At 41.9% G+C, this 21,752-nt stretch overlaps 1 protein-coding gene across 3 annotated transcripts in view; it reads left to right on the forward strand.

Moving 5' to 3' along the window:
* Positions 1 to 21,752, forward strand: part of Ints13 (integrator complex subunit 13) — a 28,280-nt gene continuing 6,528 nt past the window's right edge. For 2 of the 3 annotated variants that reach the window (XM_055605639.1, XM_055605641.1), the window contains exons 1-11: positions 1 to 68; positions 849 to 1,084; positions 2,563 to 2,637; positions 11,965 to 12,167; positions 12,906 to 12,986; positions 14,998 to 15,088; positions 16,387 to 16,515; positions 18,166 to 18,250; positions 20,082 to 20,171; positions 20,496 to 20,585; positions 21,486 to 21,664. In XM_055605639.1, coding sequence (XP_055461614.1) covers positions 860 to 1,084; positions 2,563 to 2,637; positions 11,965 to 12,167; positions 12,906 to 12,986; positions 14,998 to 15,088; positions 16,387 to 16,515; positions 18,166 to 18,250; positions 20,082 to 20,171; positions 20,496 to 20,585; positions 21,486 to 21,664 — 1,248 coding nt within the window. In that variant the 5' untranslated portion in view covers positions 1 to 68; positions 849 to 859. Of the gene's footprint in view, positions 140 to 848; positions 1,085 to 2,562; positions 2,638 to 11,964; positions 12,168 to 12,905; positions 12,987 to 14,997; positions 15,089 to 16,386; positions 16,516 to 18,165; positions 18,251 to 20,081; positions 20,172 to 20,495; positions 20,586 to 21,485; positions 21,665 to 21,752 lie in introns of all 3 variants that reach the window. The other variant, XM_055605640.1, reaches the window with a different exon arrangement.

The following is a 21,752-nucleotide window of genomic DNA, read 5'->3' on the forward strand; positions in this document are numbered from 1 at the left end:
GCTGCCCACCCGCCCCGTCAGCGGTCTCCCTCGGCCTCCGTTCGTTCACCGCGGGACCGGGCACGAAAGTAAGCGAACCCGGATGCCGAGGGCTTCCCCGTCCGCCCGCCTTGCACACCGCCCCCCGCCCTGCAGCCAGGTGTGTGCGGAAGGTTGCGGAGAGGGACTTGGCGGGGCGGGGCGGGGTGCTCCGGAGCCGCAGAAGAGAATAGCGGGACCCGAACGTAGTTCCTTACGGTTCACACTCGCTCGGCTTCCCATCTGCGTTAGGATTGCAGGTTTATTTAACTATTTCTGTCCTGTGTAAGATTTTATGAACGACGCAGGGGAGTCCCCTACATGTTCACGTTCTCTGTTTACAAGGAAAAGTTTTATAAGTGTTTTCGTCCTCACCAGCATGGGGAAAGCATGTTTGTTCCGGTCTACGTGGTGAGTTACAGTAGTGTATTGCAGGCTGAGGGAGAGGATAAGTGAAGGCTGCACGGGAAGACCCGATATACACACACCTTAGGAGCTGTGTGTGTATTTTTGGCTGCACTTTTGCTGTAATTCTTTTCTGTGGGTTTTCCCTTAGCCCCTAAGGTCTGCAGTTTAGGGATGTCGGGATCAAATGCAAATTACGTGTGCGGGTTTTCACTATTTTACGAACTTACTCTGTCTGATGAATTGCATAGTATGATGTAGCTCATGCCTTGAACTGACCATTGGCCAACCATTGGCCCGTGGTGCACAAAATTCCCAGAACTTAAGCTTCCTAACAAATCTTGAGGAAAAAACACCTAAGTGAGAAATCACTTAAGGTAAATGTTTTGTGTCAACATTTGATGGGTATGTTTATCCTTCTACAGGTTAAAACAAGATGAAGATTTTTTCGGAATCTCATAAAACAGTGTTTGTTGTGGACCACTGCCCTTACATGGCAGAATCCTGCAGACAGCATGTGGAGTTTGATATGCTGGTGAAGAATAGGACCCAAGGAATCATCCCTTTAGCTCCCATCTCTAAGTCCTTGTGGACGTGCTCAGTAGAGTCTTCTATGGAATATTGTCGAATAATGTATGACATATTTCCTTTCAAAAAGCTGGTGAGTGTTATGGACAAAAGTATGACTTGGGGTGTACCTCACTGTGTAAATAGTTACTGTGTGAATTTTCTGTAGATTTGTAACTGTATAGTCAAAATGTATGCAGAACTGTGCTTTCTGATTAATACAGTGTTGATATTTAATAGTGGCCAGCAGTAACAAAGGCTAATGAATACTGAGCACGTGCAAGTTCTAGACGTGCTCCAAAGTGCTTTATACTTGTTGGCTTTCCTGACACAGTTAGGCCACGTACAAGGGATGTTACAGGTATGGAACAGGCTTGGAGAACAGCTGCTATCTCAAGTGGAAGGAGTGTTGAGACGTTGTTATTTTGTAGCCCTGGCTGGCCTGGAACTGATTACATAGACCAGGCTGGCCTTGGACTCATGGAGATCCACCTCCTTCAGTCTTACAAATGCTGGGATTAAAGGCATGAACCACCTTCCCAGCTCCAAAAAGCTAAGTTTTTGTTGGTGGTGGTGGTCGTGTTTTGTTTATTTGTTGTTTTCTTTTTTAGTTTATTTAATTTTATTTTATGTTCATTAGTGTAAAGGTGTCAGATCCCTTGGAATTGGAAATACAGACAGTTGTGAGCTGCCATGTGGGTGCTGGGAATTGAGCCTGGTCCTTTGGAAGAGCAGACAGTGCTTTTAACCACTGAGCCATCTCTCCAGCCCCTGTTGTTTTCATCAGTAAGAAAACGCGTTGACATTTGATCGAAATTCCAAGTGTTAAAGTTTTACCTTTAGGTTTCAGTATCTAACTGCAAGTAGATGGTGTGTGTTCCTTCTTACTGGCAGGAGCCTAAGCAGGGCCTAGCACATTAGATCTTTGCTTGGCCAAGGTCCTTATCATCTTACCTGATAAGGTTTTGTTTTGTTGTGGTAGTAGGATCAAACCCAACACTGCATGCTAGGCAGGCACTATACCGCTTTCATCCCTTATGGTATTTTTTAATATTGTGTATTGAGGTGGATGGAAGAACAGAACATACATAGTTTATGCCCATTACTTGGCGTCAGCGCCCTGTTTCTTCAGGGTTATCTCCAGACCCCCTGCTTGTCCTGGATTTTACCTTTTGGGGAAGTGCATTTAAATGTGGAGGCCTTTGCATCTGCTTTTGGCTGTACTTGGAATTCTCTGTCCCTGGCCTGTTCGGTGGCTAGTTCATTAGTCATTTTGGAGTCCCTTCAGTTGCTCCGTCTGTAGAGAGCCTGTCCGCCCCACCCGGCCTTGAGCAGCCTACTGAGTGTGTGCCATCCTATGAAGCTGCCCTGCTCATCTGTCTGCTTGTGCTCTTCTGCACTGCTTGACCACGTCTCTCACCCCGATGCCTCCACATTGACAGGACTTTGTGTCTGTCACCACAGAATGGTGAACCACGTAGTTGCCGGTATTAGGAATTGTGTGTTATAGAATGTGATGGTGACTGAGTGAAATTAGAGCCGAATACTAATTGTCTCTTTGACGTCTATTAGGTGAATTTCATTGTGAGTGACTCAGGAGCACACGTTTTAAATTCTTGGACTCAAGAAGACCAAAACTTACAGGAGGTATGCTTAGGTTATGAAAATTATCTAAATGTGGTAAAAAAAAATTTTTTTCTAATAATGATTAATTAAAAAAGATTCCTGTATCTTTGCAGAGTTTTAAGATTCCAAGTTTTATATAAAAACAAAAACAACAAAAAACAGCTCTTTCCTTTCCAGTCTCCCTCACTTCCAAGCAAATGTCAGCTATAGTATTTGGTTTTTTACTTGTTAAATATAATTTCTACATAGCACATTTTATTTATTGAGTTCTTAATTCAAACTTTATCATGATTGTTAGTGATGATTTACTTAGACTCTTCCCCACTCAAGCCTTTCAATTGTTGTTGTTTTTTTTTTTTTAGAATTTTTGTTTAAAATTTTGTTTGCAATATTCATAAAAGTATTCACTGCTATGTCATATTGTTTATGATTATTTACATGTAGAGATAATTTCCTTTTTCTCCCTGTGTACCTATTGTTGTATACTTATATACATGTATATATATACCTGTATAAACCCTCTCAGAACTTGTCAGTATCTCTGAAAGTGTCAGATAATTCATAGTCTCGTCTGCACTGACTGACACCAGCTCTCTTCTGCTCTTCATGTCATATTGCTCCTCTGTGTGACGGTTTGTCTGGTAAGGTATGGCCTCCACAGTTCATGCAACAGTTCTTTTTATCAGTATTCTAAATATGGAAGTGACGCTTTCTTAGAATTGTAAGGTCTCATCTCACTGTGTTCAGGCTTCCATTGATGCTGTTGAAGTCCAGTGTCGTGTCATTTAGATTCTGCAGGCTTTAAGACTCTTCTCCTTCCTCATTTATATTCTGAAAGTTTTAAGTTAGCTGCCTGGGTGGGTCTTTTCTCATTTGTTGGGCTGGGCCTTAGGGTTTTTTTTAGTTCAGGGAAAATTCTGAGTTATATCTTCAGTGCTGTTCTTGCGTCTGTGTTCTCTTTCTGGAGTATTAATAGGATGTTGGACCTCTGGGTTAAAACCATTTTCTTACTAAGTTATTTGACTATTTTGAGCCTTTTAAATCTTATGTGGAATTTTTATTTGACTTAATTTTCAAGAGCTTGTCTTTATAACTATGTCCTTTTTATTAAATTCTCTTGTTTTGTAGTTGACATGCATTTTAGAACTAGAGGGTTGTTAGGGTTTATTTGAAGATCAGTTTTGATCTCTCTTTTCCCAGTGTTCTCTCCTCGTAGAGTCTTTACTTAAATGCCTATTGACCTTTGGGTATGCGTCTCCTTTCTCAGAGCTGAACAGCAGGGTAGGATAGCCTCCCTTGTAGGTAAGCCAGTTGTTCTTATCAAGGAATCGCAAAGTGTCATAGTCAGAAGATTGGCTCTTGGGGACCCTGCAGGGCCTCCAGAGAGGCTCCTCCACCCATTTACCTGTGTGCTGTCAACCTCATTATCAGCTTTCCGGGATAAGAGAAAGGCAGGGTCTTCCATTTTTAAGTGGGCTTTGAGATTGTATTTAATCCAGTACTTCATTGTTTAAGAGGAGTTCTAGCTTCATGGGGCTATTTAAAACTTAAATTACATTTCCCTTGGAGCTTTTGCCATGTGTAGGTGCTTAGTAAGCCACAGGGAGATAGTGGTTCCTGTATGGGGCTAGACTGACAGGTAACATGCAGCGTTTCGTAAAGTACTTGTGGGCCTTACACTCCTGGGGTGTACGTGCCCATAGTTTGCTAATGTGATTCTGTGTCTGTGATTCGGGAAAGGTACTGGGTTAGGGTCTGAGTCAGAGTGGGCTGTTGACTGACTTCAAGCTATTTTTAGGTTTTAGCACCTTCCTCAGCCTTGCTTTTTGTGATGTATGGTGCCTCCTATTCTGCAGTGTTGCTGAGATTCTGTGGAGTGTGTCCTCATCTTGTCTTTTTCCCCCTGTAGCTACCTAGACTTCAGCTTCTTCAGTCCTGTTACGCTCACTGCTATTTTCCATTGGTACAAGTCTTGGTGACGTTTTCCCATTGCTCTTACTTACTGTCTCCTTTTAATCTGGATTTTGTGCTTTTTTGTTGAGGTGGTGGTGGCAGTGGGATGTTGGGGATTAAATTTAGGGCCTCCTGCATGTTACACAAGCACTGTAGCATTAGCTGTGTTTCCTTCAGTTCATGACTCCCCTGCCTCACCTCCACGTAGCCAGTGTTAGATGCCTGTGCTAGCAAGACTGGTGGTTTATGTTTCTTCAGAGTTACTTTACTGTGGTCTAGTGGAGGGGGCACAAACAAACCAGGGCTTCGTTCACTGGCTGTCATTTGTCTCAGACACTGGGTCTCCAGCAGCTTTTGTTCTTGGATGGAAGACGCCAGTGTAATTCTTCACTGACGCCCACGAACAGCATGAGGGCAAAGGGGTTAGTGAGATATTTACATGTACTATTTGAGTTAATTTATTTTAACATTTTTCTGTCATTAAATACTCTTCAATGGAAATAATCCCTTCCAGGGTTAGTTTTAATAAAACACTTTTTAAAAATGTGTTTATCACAGTGTTTGGTCTTAAAATATTTGTGATTATTCTTTAAACTGTAAGCATGTCTAACTTCTCATTGTTTTAAGTTAAGTCACCGAAAAGATAGGGTTTTTATTGGCTTCATACTTCTTCCTCTCCAGAATATTAATATTTTGTTCATTATTTGAAAACAATTTAAGGGTTCTATACATCTTCACTATCTTTCAGAAAGTACCTGAAAAAAAATCTGGGAGTCTTTCTAGTTGTGTGTGAATAAAAGTCATCACACATTTGTATGGATCTTCCTTTCTGCACACTGTGGTATAGCTAATAGTATGTGACCATGAGAGAAGTTGCTGGGCTTGATGGCACAGTCTTGTAATCCCAGAATTCAGGAGGAATAGGCAGGAGGATCAGGAGTTTAAGATCAGTATTAACTACGTAGTAAGTTTGGGGATAGATTGGCTACAGCAGACCCTGTCTCAAAAAACCAAACCCAACATACCAAATCAAGCAAAAGCACATGAATTTCCAGTGTTGGGAGGAACCCTTCAATACTCTGAAGTGGGGAGCACACCAGGAAGAAGCTTCACTGTGAGGGCAGCTCCAGGCCATCCCTGATGTTGACGGCCTCTATGTATGAAGTGTGTCTATAGTGTGCTTTGTTTGTCCTTGTGACAAAGCTTGTCAGAAATCCTTATGAACAGTGAGTAAAGTCAGCTGGTTGCAAGTACTTCGGCTGGAAGGACGTCAGACATCCTTTGCTATGTAATTCTTACCTCGTGCAGGCAACGGGCCCTAGACCCACAGGGGTCAGAGGTGGCCTTTCTATTGTGCCACACATCTTTAGTCTCTATATTTGGTTTTTACAAACATTGTCACGCTTCAGGAGTTTAGGCCTTAGTTTTGTCTGTTAAACAAAGCTTGAGAGTGCCACTAATGTGGAACGATTCTCTTATTTGTGTTTTCTGTTAGGTAAGGACAAGGCCAGAAGAGAGTGGCCAGGGTCACACAGCGAATAAAAAGCTAAACAGAATTTCAACACATATCTGACTCCAGAATTTTCTTTCTGTTGCTTTCCCAAGGAAATTGCTTTCTTCTCCTATAAATCAGTGCTTGTTAAGCGTTTTCTATATTGTTGGGTTACATAGTAGTTTATAAATGACATTTTTCTTTTAGTTACTTTTTAAAATAGACAGTGTTTATGTAATTGAAAAAAATCTGTTTGTATCCATACATGTGTACCTATATGTGTTTCGTTATCATGTTCATTACTTTTTTGTTGCTGTGACAGAATACCGGTGAGAGCAGCTTAAGGAAGGAAAAGGTTACTTTGGCTCAGGGTTTCGGAGGAGCACAGTCCTGTCATGGCAGCCACCCTGTCTGGAGCTATCCGTGTGGGAATGTGAGGTTGGCGGATCAGGAGCCCAAGAGGACCTCAGAAGCAGGCCAGGCTGTACCCCTGCCTTCAGTGGCTTACATTTGCTTTGTGGGCTCCCAAATACAAAGTTTCACAGCCTTGAAAAAGGTGTACAAACACGTGAACCCATTGGGCTATTTCAACTTAAACCATAACGAGTACAAATTGTTTGTTGAAACACTGCCCACTTTCATTTTTTTTTATTGGTTAATGATGTTTAAAACCTGCTTGTAGCAGTTGAAAAAGCCGAACCAACACTTCACATTAGTAGTGTCCCAGTGCCAAATTACAGTGTAAATAAATATTGCAAATCAGTGCTTCAAAACAAAACAAAAACCTTTAATTTCAGCAGTTACAAAAAATATGTGTGTAATAAAGTACAAAGTGATGTTTTAATATGTATGCATTGTATAATGTATACATATTTAATGTGTATAATGTATACAGGTAAACTATTTGTCTCTGCAAAAACTTAACATTCCTTTAGACTGCAAGCTTTAAAGTCCTTCTTGGGCTAGAATGCAGCTCAGTTGGTAGAACACTTGAATGGTAGGCCTGCAGCCCTGCGTTCACATCCACAGCGCAGTGTCAGACCAGGTGTGGTAGAGAATGCCTGGAATGGTAGCACTGGAGGTGAAGGCAGCAGCTTCAGAAGTCAAGGTTATCCTCAGGGAGACCTTCTCTAAACAGACAGACTATCCTGCATAAAAATATCCAGTTCTCCTTTCCTTCTACCATGTAGGTTCTGGAGATGAAACTCAAATCGTCAGGCTTGGCAGCAAGCACTTTCCAAACTACAGAGCCATCTAGGAGCGCCCCTTACTTAGCTTACTTAGCTTAATGCTGAAGCTAGTCACCAGGAGCTCCCTGGTTCCCTTGGATACTGTGACATAGAAGTGATGTGTGCAAACGCAGTACAAGTGATGCTTAGCACATGGAGACATTGTGCAGCGTTCAATCTGGTAAACAGTGTTTTAACAGTCCTTTAGTGCAGGAACCACTTAAGATCCTAAGCTGGGGCTGGAGAGGCGGCTCAGAGGTTACCGGCACTGTCTGCTCTTCCAAAGATCCTGAGTTCAATTTCCAGCACCCACATGGTGGCTCACAATCATCTATAATGAGATCTGGTGTCCACTTCTTGCCTGCAGGTACAAATGCACACAGAATAGTGTATAAATAATAGATTTTTTTTTTAAGATCCTAAGCTGTTTGAATTGATACTTCTGTTGGAGCTGACTTCGGGAAGACCCTCCTACATGCTCCACCTCTTATATCTGTATTTTGAGTTAAAATGTTTCACTTGCTGTGTTTGTTTCTTTCTGAGATGAGGTTTCACTGTGTAGCCCTGGCTGGCCTACAACTGATTATGTAGACCAGGCTGGACTTGAACTGGTCAAGATCCATCCACCTGTATCATCTGCCTTTTAAGTGCAGGAATTAAAGACATGGTCCACCAAAAATGGAGTGTTAAAAGTTTTTTTGTTTTTTGAAAATCAATAAAATAAGATTATTGGTAGGGTAAAATACATTGCATATTACCTCATGTTAATATGTTAATGCCTTATGAATCCTTTTGATGTTTTGAGATATTTATTCTACTATAATATTAGAACTCACAGATATTTAGAATATCAGGTAACTTTATAAAATTTTATGATAATAGAATATTACATGAATAATTTGAATGTTCTTATTCATTGATTCAGAGCATATGAAATTGAGAAGTTGGTAGCCAAAATAATGGGATGATAGTGTTTTATAGTTAATATGAAACTCAGGCAGGCAGCCCTCCTACCTCACCTCTTCAGTAGCTGTGATTACAGGCACATTGTTAAAAAGCCGTGTTGAGAATAATTCAGACCATGAAATTTGCCTATTTAAAGTATAGAATTATTGAATGTACCATTACTGGAATTTCTGTCTTCAGTGATACGGAGTGATCACCACAGTCGGTTTTAGAGCACCCCTCCCTCCTCAAAACATCCCACACATGGGTTATCAACACTTCTTAATTCCCTACTTCCAGACAAGCAGTTACTAACCTTTCTCCATAGATGTCTCTGTTCTGGCCCTTGTGTGACTCCTGTAATGTGGTTTTGTGACTGGCTTCTTTGACTTAGCATTTATGTCATTTTCAAGGTTCATACTCCACCACCACCACCACCACCTTTTTTTTTTTTTTTTTTTTATTCACTGAAACAGGATTTCTCTCTGTAGACCAGGCTGGCCTCAAATTCAGAGATCCTCCTGCCTCTGCCTCCTGAGTGCTGGGATCAAACGCATGTGACACCACTGCCTGGCCTTATTTTTTCCCCAATTGTGTGTGTGTGTGCATGATGTGTATATGTGTTTTCGTGTAGACGGTCAGGACAGCTTTGTAGAATCATTTCTGTCCTCCATCTTAACATGGTTCTAAGCATGGAACTCAGGTTTGTACCAGTAGATAGCAAGAGCACTGAGCCAGCTCCCTTTGTTTTGTTTGCTCATTTACTTACTGTTCAATTGTGTGCCGTCTCTCTAGCTCCATTTACTTACTTACTGTCCCATTGTGGATATGCATTATTTTGTTTATCTGCCAGGTGTTGGACATTGGGGGCTTTTATGAGTAGTGCTTCTGTGAACACCTGTTCAGTTTTCATGTGGAAATTACGACCCCCCCCCCCTTTTTTTGTTTATTGGCTTTGATACTCACTGAAGAGTAGAATTGGTTGGTGATTTGGTAACCTGTATTTAACACTTTGAAGAACTGCCAAGCTATTGAAAGTAATAGCTGTGCCATTTTGACCTTCTTCCAGCAATGAATGAGGGTTTGCTTTTCTCTGAGTGCTTGTCAGTGCTTGCTTGTTATCATCTGACTTTGGGTTCTAGACTCCTAGTGCAAATAACATTACTTCATTTGAAAATTGTACTTCCCTAGTGAGTAATAGCATCAAACATTTCATGTGCTTGCTTACTGGCCATTTGTATATGAGTATTAGCAAAATTTCTACTTAACTCTTCTGCCTATTTTTTAAGTTTGTCTTAAAACTGTTACACTAATGTGGGGACATGGGGGTGCTGTGTGTACCGTGTGCACAAGTGGAAGTCAGAAGAACTTTGTGGAATTGGTTCTTTGTTCTGTCACACTGGCTCCACTCTGGGCTTTATTTGGTGCTCACAATCTAACCCCGTGTTGGATGTATGCAAGGCTGATCCCCATTCCCATCTGTCTTTGTTCCAGTCGCCCACTGTCGTAGTAACTGCTGCTTTCTGTAGTTTTTAAGTTAGTTAATATTGTCCTGCTCTGTTCTTGGACATGGTTTGGCTGTTGTGGATCTCTTGAAAAGTCAGCGTTGTAAACACAACGAAGCAGCTGAGACTGACATTAGCTGCAGGGAAACTCTAGGTCCGATTGGGTAATGTGTGTTTGCAGCGTAGAGACTTTCAGTTCGTGAGCACGGGATGTGTTTAGATCTTTCATTTCTTCAGTCAGTGATTTATAGTTTTCAGAATGTAAGCTTTTCATTTATTTTGATAAATGTATTCCTAAGTATTTATGCTTTTAAGAGTTACTATAAGTGTCTTCCTTGGAAAAAGGTGATTGTCCCTCTCCCAGCAGATTGAAATGACAGTTGAGTTGTCAATCATTCATTCTTTTTATTATTTAATATAAAAAAAATAAAAGATGAAAGAATAGCTATCATTTGAAAGTTGGACAAGATAAACCAGCAGAAGAAAAAGAACCCACGAGAAGGCACAAGATTCATACCCACTCATTTATACACTCAGGAATCCCAAAAAGACACTAAACTGAAGCCAGAATATAAGCACAGAGGACCTGGTGCACACCCCTGCCGGCCCTGTGCCTGCTGCCTCAGGCTGTGTGAGTTCTCAGGAGCTTTGCCCATTTGAATTAGAGGGCCTTGTTTTTTTGGTGTTCATCCATCTCCTTAAACTTTCCACTTCTTTTTCCAAGGGGTTCCCTAGCTTTGAGGGGAAAGATCTTATGGAGCCATCCCAATTAGGGCTGAGTATTTGTCTTCGAGTTTTATTGCTGTGAAGCGACACCATGACCATGGCAGCTCTTATAAAGGAAACATTTAACTGGAGCTGGCTTACGGTTCAGAGGTTTAGTCCATTATCCTCGTGGTGGGAAGCATGGTGGTGCAGGCAGACACTGTGCTGGAGGGGAGCTGAGAGTTGTACATCTGGCTCAGCATGCAGCAGGACCAGACAGTGAACCACTGGACCTGGCTTGAGTTTCTGAAACCTCAAAGCCCACCCCCCCAACAAGGCAGGCCATGCCTTCTAATAGTGCCACTTCCTATGGGCCTTTGGGGGCCATTTTTATTCAAACCACCACAGTATTATGAGGTCTCTCACTGTGTACATAATGCCTGGCTGGAGTCTCTGTATTTGTTCCCATCTTCCAGAATAAGCTTCTGTGATGATGGCTAAACAAGGCCATCATCTGACATATGAGTATATGAGTATATCAGAATATTGTTATGAGTCATTCTATCACTACAGTTTTTAGATTTATCACCACAGTTATACAGACTTACCGGTACAGTTTTTATTTGGTTTACCTTAGGTCTCTGAGTGTTTTAGTCTCAGGTTCTTGGTCACACAAGCACTATTGGGTATGGGTCCTATCTCATGGAATGGGCCTTGAGTCAGTTATTGACTGGTTATTTGTGCAAGTTTTGTGCCACCACTACCCTTTCAAATATGCCTTACTTTTAGCTGTCTATTTCCTTCCACAACCCTTCTCTCCTTTTCCTCCTCCTTGGTACTAAGTTAACCTTCATTTTCGACAGAAATCCTGTGATCAGACTGTATAACCTTTTTAGTGATGTTAGATTTGGCTTGCTAGTATTTTATTAAGGGAATACATACAAACCCCACACAAACTATATATGGATACAAACTCCCTTAACAAAATACTAGCAAGCCATATCATATATATGATTTATTAATTTTAATTTTATGTACACTGGTGTTTTATCTGCATATATGTTTTATGAGGATGTCAAATCCCTTGGAACTGGAGTTACAATTGTGAGCTGTCATGTGGTTGCTGGGAATTGAACTTGCATCCTTGGGGAGAGCAGTCAGTGCTCTTAATTGCTGAGCCATCTGACCAGCCCCTTGTCTGTATATACGTATACATATACATACATATATACATAGTTTTTGGGGGGGTTTTGTTGTTTGTTTGTTTGTTTGTTTTTTGAGACAGGGTTTCCCTGTGTGGCCTTGGCTGTCCTGGAACTCACTCTGTATATCAGGCTGGCCCTGAACTCACAGATCTGCCTGCTTCTGCCTCCCTGAGTGCTGAGATTAAAAGGCGTGGACCACCGCCAGTCAGCTCCTTGTCCATATTTTAAGAAGCATTGGTTTGTAGTTCTCCTAGGATATTTTTTGTCTGCCGTGGCATACCTGTGTTAATGTAGTTGTTTCTCTCTTTACTTAGCTGATGGCAGCCCTCGCTGGTGTGGGGCCCCCTAATCCCCGGGCGGACCCCGAGTGCTGCAGCATTCTGCATGGGCTTGTGGCAGCAGTGGAGACCCTGTGCAAAATCACTGAGTATCAGCATGAGGCACGCACACTACTCATGGAGAATGCAGAGCGAGTTGGGAACCGAGGGCGGATAATCTGCATCACAAATGCAAAAAGGTGGGCTCTTAACACAGTGACCCTTGCCCTGAGAGAATTTAATCACTGTTTTTCCAAGTGTTTTCCAAGTGTAGATAGCCTGTAATGATAAGAGGATATGCAGATGCCTTGTCTGATTTATTTACTATATTGCTTGCCTTTTAATATTGAGACTGGGCTTATTGAGTTCTAAATTGAAAGCCGTCTTGGTAAATTGCACATGCTCATGCATACCTGCAGTCCTAGCTCGTAGGAGGATTGCCCTGAGTTTGAAGCCAGCCTGGCCTAGTGAGGCCTAGTGAGGCCTAGTGAGGCCTAGGCCAGCCAGGACTACACAGCAAAACTATTGCAACAAAATCACCTTGTTAAAAACTGTTTAGATTATCATGTAAACTAATAAGACTATTTTCTTCGCCGATTCTTTTTAGCTAATAATATACTATTATAAATGAGTATGCTCAAGACAGTCTTTGCTAAATAATTTTTATAAAATATTTATTTTTCTATTTTAAATTACATGTCCCTGTGTGTCTGAGCATGGGTTTGTACACATGCTTACAGGCGCTGCAGAGGCTACAAGGTGATTCTAGGTCCCCTGCACCAGATGTGAGCTGCCAGATGTGGTGCTGGGAGCCAATATGAGGTCTGTGGCAACTGCCACATTTGCTCGTGACCTGAGCACTCCCAGCGGCCCCCTGAAGGGACAGCATATAGCTCAGCAGGGCTCTGACTGTTTTCTCTTCTGTTTTAAAAACATAGTGATAGTCATGTGCGGATGCTGGAAGACTGTGTCCAGGAAACAATCCACGAGCACAACAAGCTTGCTGCAAACTCAGATCAGTGAGTATGCTTCATGGACGAATAACTGGCCTCAGCATCGGCCACACGGTGTGGGTTTCGCATGTGTTTCAAGTAATTTTTACTATGTTCGGTAGCATTTTCTTGATTTTTCTTATTTAATTAGCCTAAAGCTATATGTTTCATCCAAAAAATTTTTTTCCTTACATTTAGAATATTACCTTCTTCTCACAGGAATGGTGCTCTACGATGCGCATTTGTTCTGGGAGCTTATTATCCATGCTAGGAACTTAGAAAACATGCAAATGTGGGTGTCATTATTCATCATTTGCTAGTTGAAAATGTAACAGCACATTGCCTTGTGTGAATTTACTTTTAAGTAATAGTAGTTGAAAAAGATATTCATAGCAGTATTTAGGGATGATCAAAAGTGTTTTTTTGTTTGTTGGTTTTTTATACACCAAACAATTGTGCCACTGTACGGACGCCATCTTTGCGTCCTGCCGTTCAGTTCTGACACCAGCTCTCTGAAGATAGTGCAGTCTTACAGATTGAGCTCGGGTCCTCAGAGTTGTGTACTCCCCTACCCTTCAGACAGTGTTAGTCTGACTCGCTGTCAGTTGTCCCCACCGCCCCACCATGTTTGAGTTGGCTGTGAATACTGGTGTGCTAGCTTGTTACAAAGGACAGAGGAAGCAGGCGTAGCAGGGGAGTCCCAAGTGCAGTTTTTGACCCCTTGGAGCTCAATGAGCTGTGTTGTCTTCACTGAGTGGACACATTCCTGTCAAGACCCCAAGCCCTTTATCTCTAGGGTTTTTATGGAGCTGTCATACTGATGATGTCTTTTCTGCCTCTTCTTTCTTTCCGAAGGAATGGCAGAGTGGGGCTCAAAGCTTCTAATCATAGCATTGTCTTTCTGATAATATCTTCCCATCCAGAAGCTGTGGAGAATCCCAAGAGTCAGGTCGTCAGCACAGTTGGGCAAGTACCCAGGGCACTCCCAGAGATTCAGGAACCAACTGTCAAGAACCTAGGTCCAAGGTCAGAGAGCAGAGAGCAGAAGTACTGTTGGCACCACAGTGCTCACGGGTTTTAGGAGCTCGGTCCCAGATACATGCCTGTTGCAGCACAGCCAATAAGGGCATGTTTCTGCCAGTTGTACGGGGCTGCAGTTTAGACTGAACGCTCACTATCTTCTTACATGGAGTAGGCATTGCGTGAGGCGTGAGGCTCTGTCTAGTAGACGGTCGCGTGTTTAGGAATGCCCGTTATGGCTCACTTGAGACTGGCTCGGAAGGAACAGGCAAACCTCTACTCAGAGTCAGAAAGAACACAGCTGTAGCGAATGCGAATGTGTAGTGTGCAGTCAGAATAGATGGACTTTGATTAAACACACTGTTGTCAACTTTTAAGTGTGACAACATGAGCTCCGAACCTGCCTGGTGGAAGGAGTGAGTCCCGCCTTACCCTCCGGTGTCCACCTGTGCGCTGTGCACGCCCTCCTGTAAATAAGTAGGGATGCCATTCTTGTATTCTTACGAGCAGTCATTCACAGGGAGTAGTTATATTGCCTGAAAAAAAAAAAGGCCTTTAATCCCAGCACTCTGGGGCAGAGGCAGGCGGATCTCTGTGAGTTCAAGGCCAACCTGGTCTACAAAGTGAGTCCAGGACAGCCAAGGCTACACAGAGAAACCCTGTCTCAACAAACAGAAATTCAATATACAGGTATAGACAATCTGCTATTGGCAGCTGGTGTGGGACTGACTGCCTCAGTGGCGTCAGCTGAAAGCGGGCTCCTGGTGCTTTGGCCTGGCATCCATGGTCAGTGTGTGTATCGTTTCAATCCACAGACAGGTTTTGCATTTCATTTAGACGTGTGTTCATTAAGTGTCAGCACGGATACAGCAGTCACACACTGAAGCTGTTTCTCTTCGTGTGCTAACAGTAATATCTGATTATAGTCACACACTGTTTATGATAAGGTTGAAGTAGTTTACTTTCCTGAATTCTGTACAATATCTATTCTAACGTTTTAAGTGAAGGTTTTTTTTAGTCTCATGCAGATTCAAAAATGTGAGTTGGTCTTGATTCACACCTACCCAGTTGGTGAAGATAGCCTTGTGTCTGACCGTCCTAAAAAAGAAGTAAGTGTGAAGGGCCACAGGAGGAGGTGGCAGTGAGTTAGAGTTAAGCGATTCTGAGAAAGTCTGGAAACAAACCTGTGTCAAACGGCCAAGTGCTCAGAAGAGACTGTTGTGATTACAGGCCTTACATGGCTCCCATTTAGCTTCATTATTGACATTTAGTTTAATAAAATGTGTTGCAAGTCCATGTAAGTTTTATTTTTACATTTGTGAATTTTAGTTACTTCAGTAAGTTTATTTTTTCTCCATTTTGAGAAAGCAGTATATTCTAGTAAAATACCCTCTGATGACAAACCTACTTCCCAACTTTTGCATTAAAAAAAAAAAATTGAACAGCTGGGTGCAGTGGCACACGCCTGTAATCCCAGCACTCAGGAGGCAGAGGCAGGCGTCTCTCTGTGAGTTCTAGGCCAGCCTGGTTTACAAAACGAGTCCAGGACAGCCATGGCTACCCAGAGAAGCCCTGTCTCAAAAAAACAACAACAAAAAATATTTTTTTTTTCCAAATGAAAAGATAGTTTTGTTGGTTAGTAGATATCTTCATATCACATTTTCATTGATAGTCTGTATTTAGATATATAAATCTATTTCTGTAGTTATAGTAAATGGATAGTATGCTAATTTTTATTTTTTATTTTTATTTTATCCAATATTACTTTAGTCTGAACTTTTGGGCTTAGTTGATAATTTCAAATTGTTGTGTCCATCATATTTTTAGGTGGTTCCTTGATTATTTTATGCCTTCTTTAATGATATAATATGTTGATTTTACTTTTTGGTAACTGAAAATATTAATCATACTATTATTACCTTGGACTGAGTAAAATTTTGTCAGTTTACTATATTTTTTGCAGCCTTACCTCACACTGGTAATGAAGTCAGATGTTTGTGGTGATCTCCATATTCCTTCTTAATTTTATCTGAAGTTTTACTCTTCTTAAAATGAATTATTTTTGTATAGTGTCTCTGTGTGACTTCATCTGTTTTCATATCAACAAGCAGAAGTTAAAAAATATAGTGTGTTTTCAGTGAATGGCTCCAGTCTAGGAGCCATTTTAAGAGGACAATGACAGTCAGTTCTATGGCTGTATCTAATGGCTCACGTAGTTCCTGGCCTGTAGCATAGTAAATGGACAAAACCTCATTGATGAAATGATTATCCTGGCAAGCTTTTACACTTCCTTTCCCAAAGTAAGAAGCCACTGGGTACTTAGTGGTCTGCAGTAAAAGACTAAGCACAGGGAGGGTGCTGTGAAGTCGTGCTCTGTGGATTATCTTTCTTGGGTACTCTCCTGCAGTTGTCCCCGGTTTTGACCAGTGAAGTCCACAGTGTCCGAGCTGGGCGGCATCTTGCTACCAAGTTGAATGTTCTAGTACAGCAACATTTTGACTTGGCTTCAACAACCATCACAAACATTCCTATGAAGGTAGGCCATCCTGAGCGCTCTCGTTGTGCTGTTTGACTATTTGTTGACATGCCTTATTCACTTTAATTGAACCTTTACTTTTTCTCCCCATGTCATATCTTGTTTTGCTAGCCCACAGTCAGTGTCTTTGAACAGGTCAGTAAATACTGAAAATCAAAAAGAAAGGATCACAGAACAAAATGTTGTGTTGTTACCGTTTCTAATACGAACATAGCAAATGAGATTTTCAAGAACTATGTTCTTAGTTTTTTTATCAAAATCTATATTTTAAAGTACTTCTCTGTGATTCTTTTTCTGAGAACTGTATAATTAGATTTTACTTTGTATATTTGAGTGGATCTTTTCTTTCCCTTACTTTCATCCTTACCCACCCAAGCGTAAAGATGTTGATAAGTAATAGGTCTGACTAACGAAACAGCCCATGGCTTCCAGTTGATTTAGCTTCAGGTAGAGAGCCATGGGTGTGAGTCCATGGTTTCACCAGTGGGCTTTTTGTGGGAATCTGTCACTTCTATTCCTATTGTCATTAAGTTTCAGGACCAGCAAATGCCTGGTCCACAGAAAGCTTAAATGAGTCATTGCTAACACTGAGCCCATGCAGTTACTACTCTTACCGAGAATTCATGGTGACTTGTTTTTTATTTGTCTTCGTTTTTTGAGACAGGGTTTCTCTGTGTAGCCTTGGCTGTCCTGTACTTGCTTATAGACCAGGCTGGCCTTGAACTCACAGAGATCCTCAAGTGCTGGGATTAAAGGCATGTGCCTTTGTGCCAGGTTTGCTTCTTATTTTTGAAACATGGTTTCACTTTACAATTCCTGCTGATTTAAAACACTTGAAACATGGTCCTCCTGCCTCAGCCACCCTCATGCTGGGATTACAGATGTGAATCACAGTACCCAGCCTTGTTCTTGGTTTTTTGTCATTTAGTATTTATCCCACAAATACTAAATTACATGAAAAGTCTTATTAGATTTTCATTTTTCCTGTCCTCTCAACCTCATTGGCTGGCTCTTTCCTAGGAGTCCTAGGAGACCCTGCCAAGTCGCTTTGATATGAGGCAGTGAGCAAGTCAAACATTGTAGCAAACCCCAGCTTATATCTGAGTGGGTGGGAAATGCCGAGAGGGCAGCGGGCAGTAGGCAGTTTGCGTGTTGGGCCTGACACTGTGTGCCTCTGTCGTCTGTGTTCTGTTAATAGATATTGTCAAGAGCAAGTTGCTAAGCTTGTTAGTTAGTATTCACTACCTTAAATAATTGTTCATTGATTCACTGCAGGTATTTAAAGATGCTGTTGCCTATTTTTAAGTTCCTTTAAGTTCAGCTTACGTAAATTATTTCAATGATAGCATATTTGGGTTTTAAAAATATTGGCAAGAAAATGCATTTGTAGAAAAACAAATTCAAAATTTCTAGAAGAGTCATTTGTGTTAATTCTGACATGAGAAACTTACTACCTCAGTGCCTGTGTTCTCCAGTGGAGTCGTTGCTCTGATCAAAGTGCTGCATCTTTAAATAAATGACTGAGCCAACCGTTCTCTTATTTAGCTAACTGTGGCAGAATGTATTTGACCTCACTCTAGGCAAAAGCAAAGTGAGTAATTTGGAGAGCAGACCCACGTTATTTAAACATGTCTTTAACTTTGCTTAAAGGAAGAGCAGCACGCCAACACCTCTGCCAACTATGACGTGGAGCTGCTTCACCACAAAGACGCACATGTAGATTTCCTGAGAAGTGGTAAGACCCCAGCCAGGCACACAGGCTGAGCTCATCTTTGTCCAGACTCCTCTGCAGCGTCACCTTTGTAGTCTTTGCCAATTTGACACAGTGAGAACCGCCTGGGAAGAGGGAATCTCAATTGGAAAATAGCTTTCATCACACTGGTTTGGTGGTCATGTTTGTGGGCATTTTCTTAACTGCCAGTTGACAGAGGCGGGCCCAGCCCATTGTAGGCAGTGCCATCCCTGGGCAGGTAGGTCTGGGGTATGTTCTGAGGAAGCTAGGGAGAGCAAGCTGCCACGTAGCGTTCCTCCATGGCCCATGCAGGTCCTGGCTGGAGCTCCTGCTTTGGTTTCCCATGGTGATGGACTTTTCAGTGACAAGTGGAAGTAAACCCTGTCCTCCCCCAGGTTGCTTTTGGTTGTGTTTTTCACAGCGACAGAAAGCAAGCTAAGACAGTGTCTGGAACTAATACTGTGTAGAGTTTACTTTCGTCCCCAGGCTGTGGCTTCTATCCCTTGTGCTTTAGGGCAGGAGGGAAGAGCTTTAGCAAGGCTTTGTCACCACAGCAGCCTTGTGTTTCTGTGCTTCACTTCCTGTGTTTAAAACCTGCAGATGCTATAGCAGGATGAAGCAGAATATTCCACTCTCTCCTAAAATTGAATGACAAGTGTTAAGGCTTGAAGACCGTTTAGATTCCTGGGGCTTTTCTTTGATGCTGATGGCCTCACAGGACTCATGCCGAGCAGATTGTGTGCATTCCTTCTGAAGGTGATTGTGAGCCGCTGGCGGTCCAGCTTCTCAGGAATCTTGGGACTCACTGAGTGAACTCCTAGGAGGAGAAAGCAGCTGTGGTAAATGTGAGAGGTGTGGCTGCTGAGGGAGACAGGGAGTGCAGAGAATGTGGTTTTGAAAGTGTGACCTGTGGCCGATAGACAATGTCAGCTTTTAAGAGTTTCTGTTTTGTTTTCTTATGCTAAGAAGGTTGCATAAAATTACCTTAGCTATTAAAATGTTTCTTGTCTGTGGAGATGGCTTAGTGGGTAAGAGCACTTGGTGTGAAAGCAAAAGGACCCAAGTTCAAATCTCTAGCACTGATGTAAAAGCCTATAAAGCCACAATTGGGGGCAGAGACAGATTTGGATCCCAGGAGTCCCTAGCCACACCTCCATGCCTGTATGTTACACACATGTATACGGAAGTAGGCGAGACCTTCATGCTGCTGTGAAGCCCCTGTGAGCCTTACTGAGGAGGGCCCAGGGCGGAATCTGAGTGGCAGGCGTGAACTTCAGCTTGTCCACTGTCGTAGAGTAAGGTCAGAACTCCCTGCTGGAGGCTCTCAGGGCACTGTGTAGTATCTTCTTCAACACTTTGTCAACCTTGTAAGTTCAAATTGTCCACTATTGCATTGACACCTGTGCTCTGGCACTGCCTGTGGACATACTTTCTCCACAACCTTCTAAAGACACACACTGGGTTTTAGTTGTGCTTTTTAGACTCTTAAGCCTTGTGAGTATTGGATGTGTTACTTTGTCCTTTATTGGCCTGGGCAGGGAGCAACTATTAGGATATCTGAATTTTCATTATTGGCTATTAAGGCCGTGACCCAATTTAATTAAATTAGTGAATGAAAAAATAAAATAAAAAATGTGAAGAGAAATTGCTTATTGGTGTTAGCCGTAGTTTATATCCGTCTTCTACAGGCCCTTCCCCCCATGGGTCTGTAAAGATAGTGTTCTTATTGTGTCCTCTCTCTTTCAGAGCTTAGCGGGACCTTGAGAGCTTAGGTAACAATCGCTCTGAAGTTGGTGACCTTTTTAGTAAACTAGTGTTTCTGACCTTTCTAAAGGTGATTCCCACTCCGGCAGCAGCAGTAGAGAAGGCCCGTTTAAAGAGACAGTAACCCTGAAGTGGTGCACACCCAGGACCAACAGCATTGGTAGGTAGAAGAGTTAAAGAGCACACCAAAGCTTTTTCTAAATGTCGTGTTGGACTTTGGTTGCGGTTGTGGGTTTTTTTGGGTTTTCAAGACGAATTTTCTCTGTATAGCCTTGGCTGTCCTGGTCTCACTTTGTAGACCAGGTTGGCCTCGAACTCACAGAGACCTTCCTGCCTCTGCCTCCCATGCGCCACCATGCCCAGCCTTGAGTTTGTTTTAGGAGCTTTGTTTTTCATTGCCTTAGTGTTTCAGTAAGCAAGTTTTCTGTCTTTCAAGTGGCTCTTTCATTATACTCTTTTAAATCAGGGTTTTCTTGTATTTCAGAACTGCACTATTGCACTGGGGCTTACCGAATCTCACCCGTGGATGTAAATAGCAGGCCTTCTTCCTGCCTCACTAACTTTCTCCTCAATGGTAACTCTGATAATTTCATGGCTTAACTTTAGTTAGTGTTCCATGGACTCATTAGTGCCACTATAATTTGTTTGCCAAAATTGTTTTTAAGCTTAACATAGTTGTAAGTAGCTGAGGGTCAGAAAGTTACTTTCTTCCTGACTTCCAGGCTAGTATATCCAAGTAAGTTTTATCCACCATTCTTTTAAGAATTTTTATTAAAATTTTGATCTTTAGATTAGTCTGATTTGACCCTTGTTTGGAAGCTAGGCTAATAGCCCTACACTCTGGCCCATGGGGTTAAATGGTTTATGTGGACTGAGTTTTCTTTGACTGCTTCACCCCTATTGTATATAAATGCTGAGTTTTCAGTGTCTTGCCATATGATTTTTACCTGTGACCTACGGGGTTTCTTTACTTACTTTATGTCTCAATTATAGTCTTCCATCTTCTAATTTTAAACTTTAAAAGCTCTTCTGGTAACTTAGGATAATAAGTTTTGGAACTATTGATTTTAAAAGTTTTTCATTTCTCTAAGGTTATTTTTATTATTAAGTACAGTTTGATTATCAGAATATGTAAAATCTAAATTTGCTAGTGTTTGGCCAGAAAGGTGGCCTTGTGGGCAGGAATTGAGACTGCCTTTCCTTGGATACTTTGTAACATTGGTGACCTGAGTTCTCAGTAGTTTAATTTTCATTTTGGATGTCTAGGAGGAAATTTTTATGTGAACTTGAAATTGAGGAAAGATACCATCATAATTGCTTTTGAGAAAGTAGCCAAATAACTGTGTAAACTTTAAAGAGTTTGAGAGAAGCTAAGTGTTGGGAACAGAAGTGTAGATAGAGCAGCTTAGCAGTGCTAGTTAAAATGTGAGCTGTTTGAGGTTTGTTTCCGACAGCTTGATCTTGCTTTTGACAGGTCGATCTGTGTTGTTGGAACAGCCACGAAAGTCAGGTTCCAAAGTCATCAGTCACATGCTTAGCAGCCACGGAGGAGAGATCTTTTTGCATGTTCTTAGCAGTTCTCGGTCCATTCTAGAAGATCCACCTTCAATTAGTGAGGGCTGTGGAGGAAGAGTTACAGATTACCGGATTACAGTGAGATTCTTTTAAAAATGTTGATGTGTATGTGCTTTGCCTGTGTGTGTGTGTGTGTGTGTGTGTGTGTGTGTGTGTGTGTGTGTGT

The sequence above is a fragment of the Psammomys obesus genome, unplaced genomic scaffold, assembly GCF_907164565.1.
Source record: "Psammomys obesus unplaced genomic scaffold, mPsaObe1.curated_primary_1811, whole genome shotgun sequence".
NCBI lineage: Eukaryota > Metazoa > Chordata > Mammalia > Rodentia > Muridae > Psammomys > Psammomys obesus.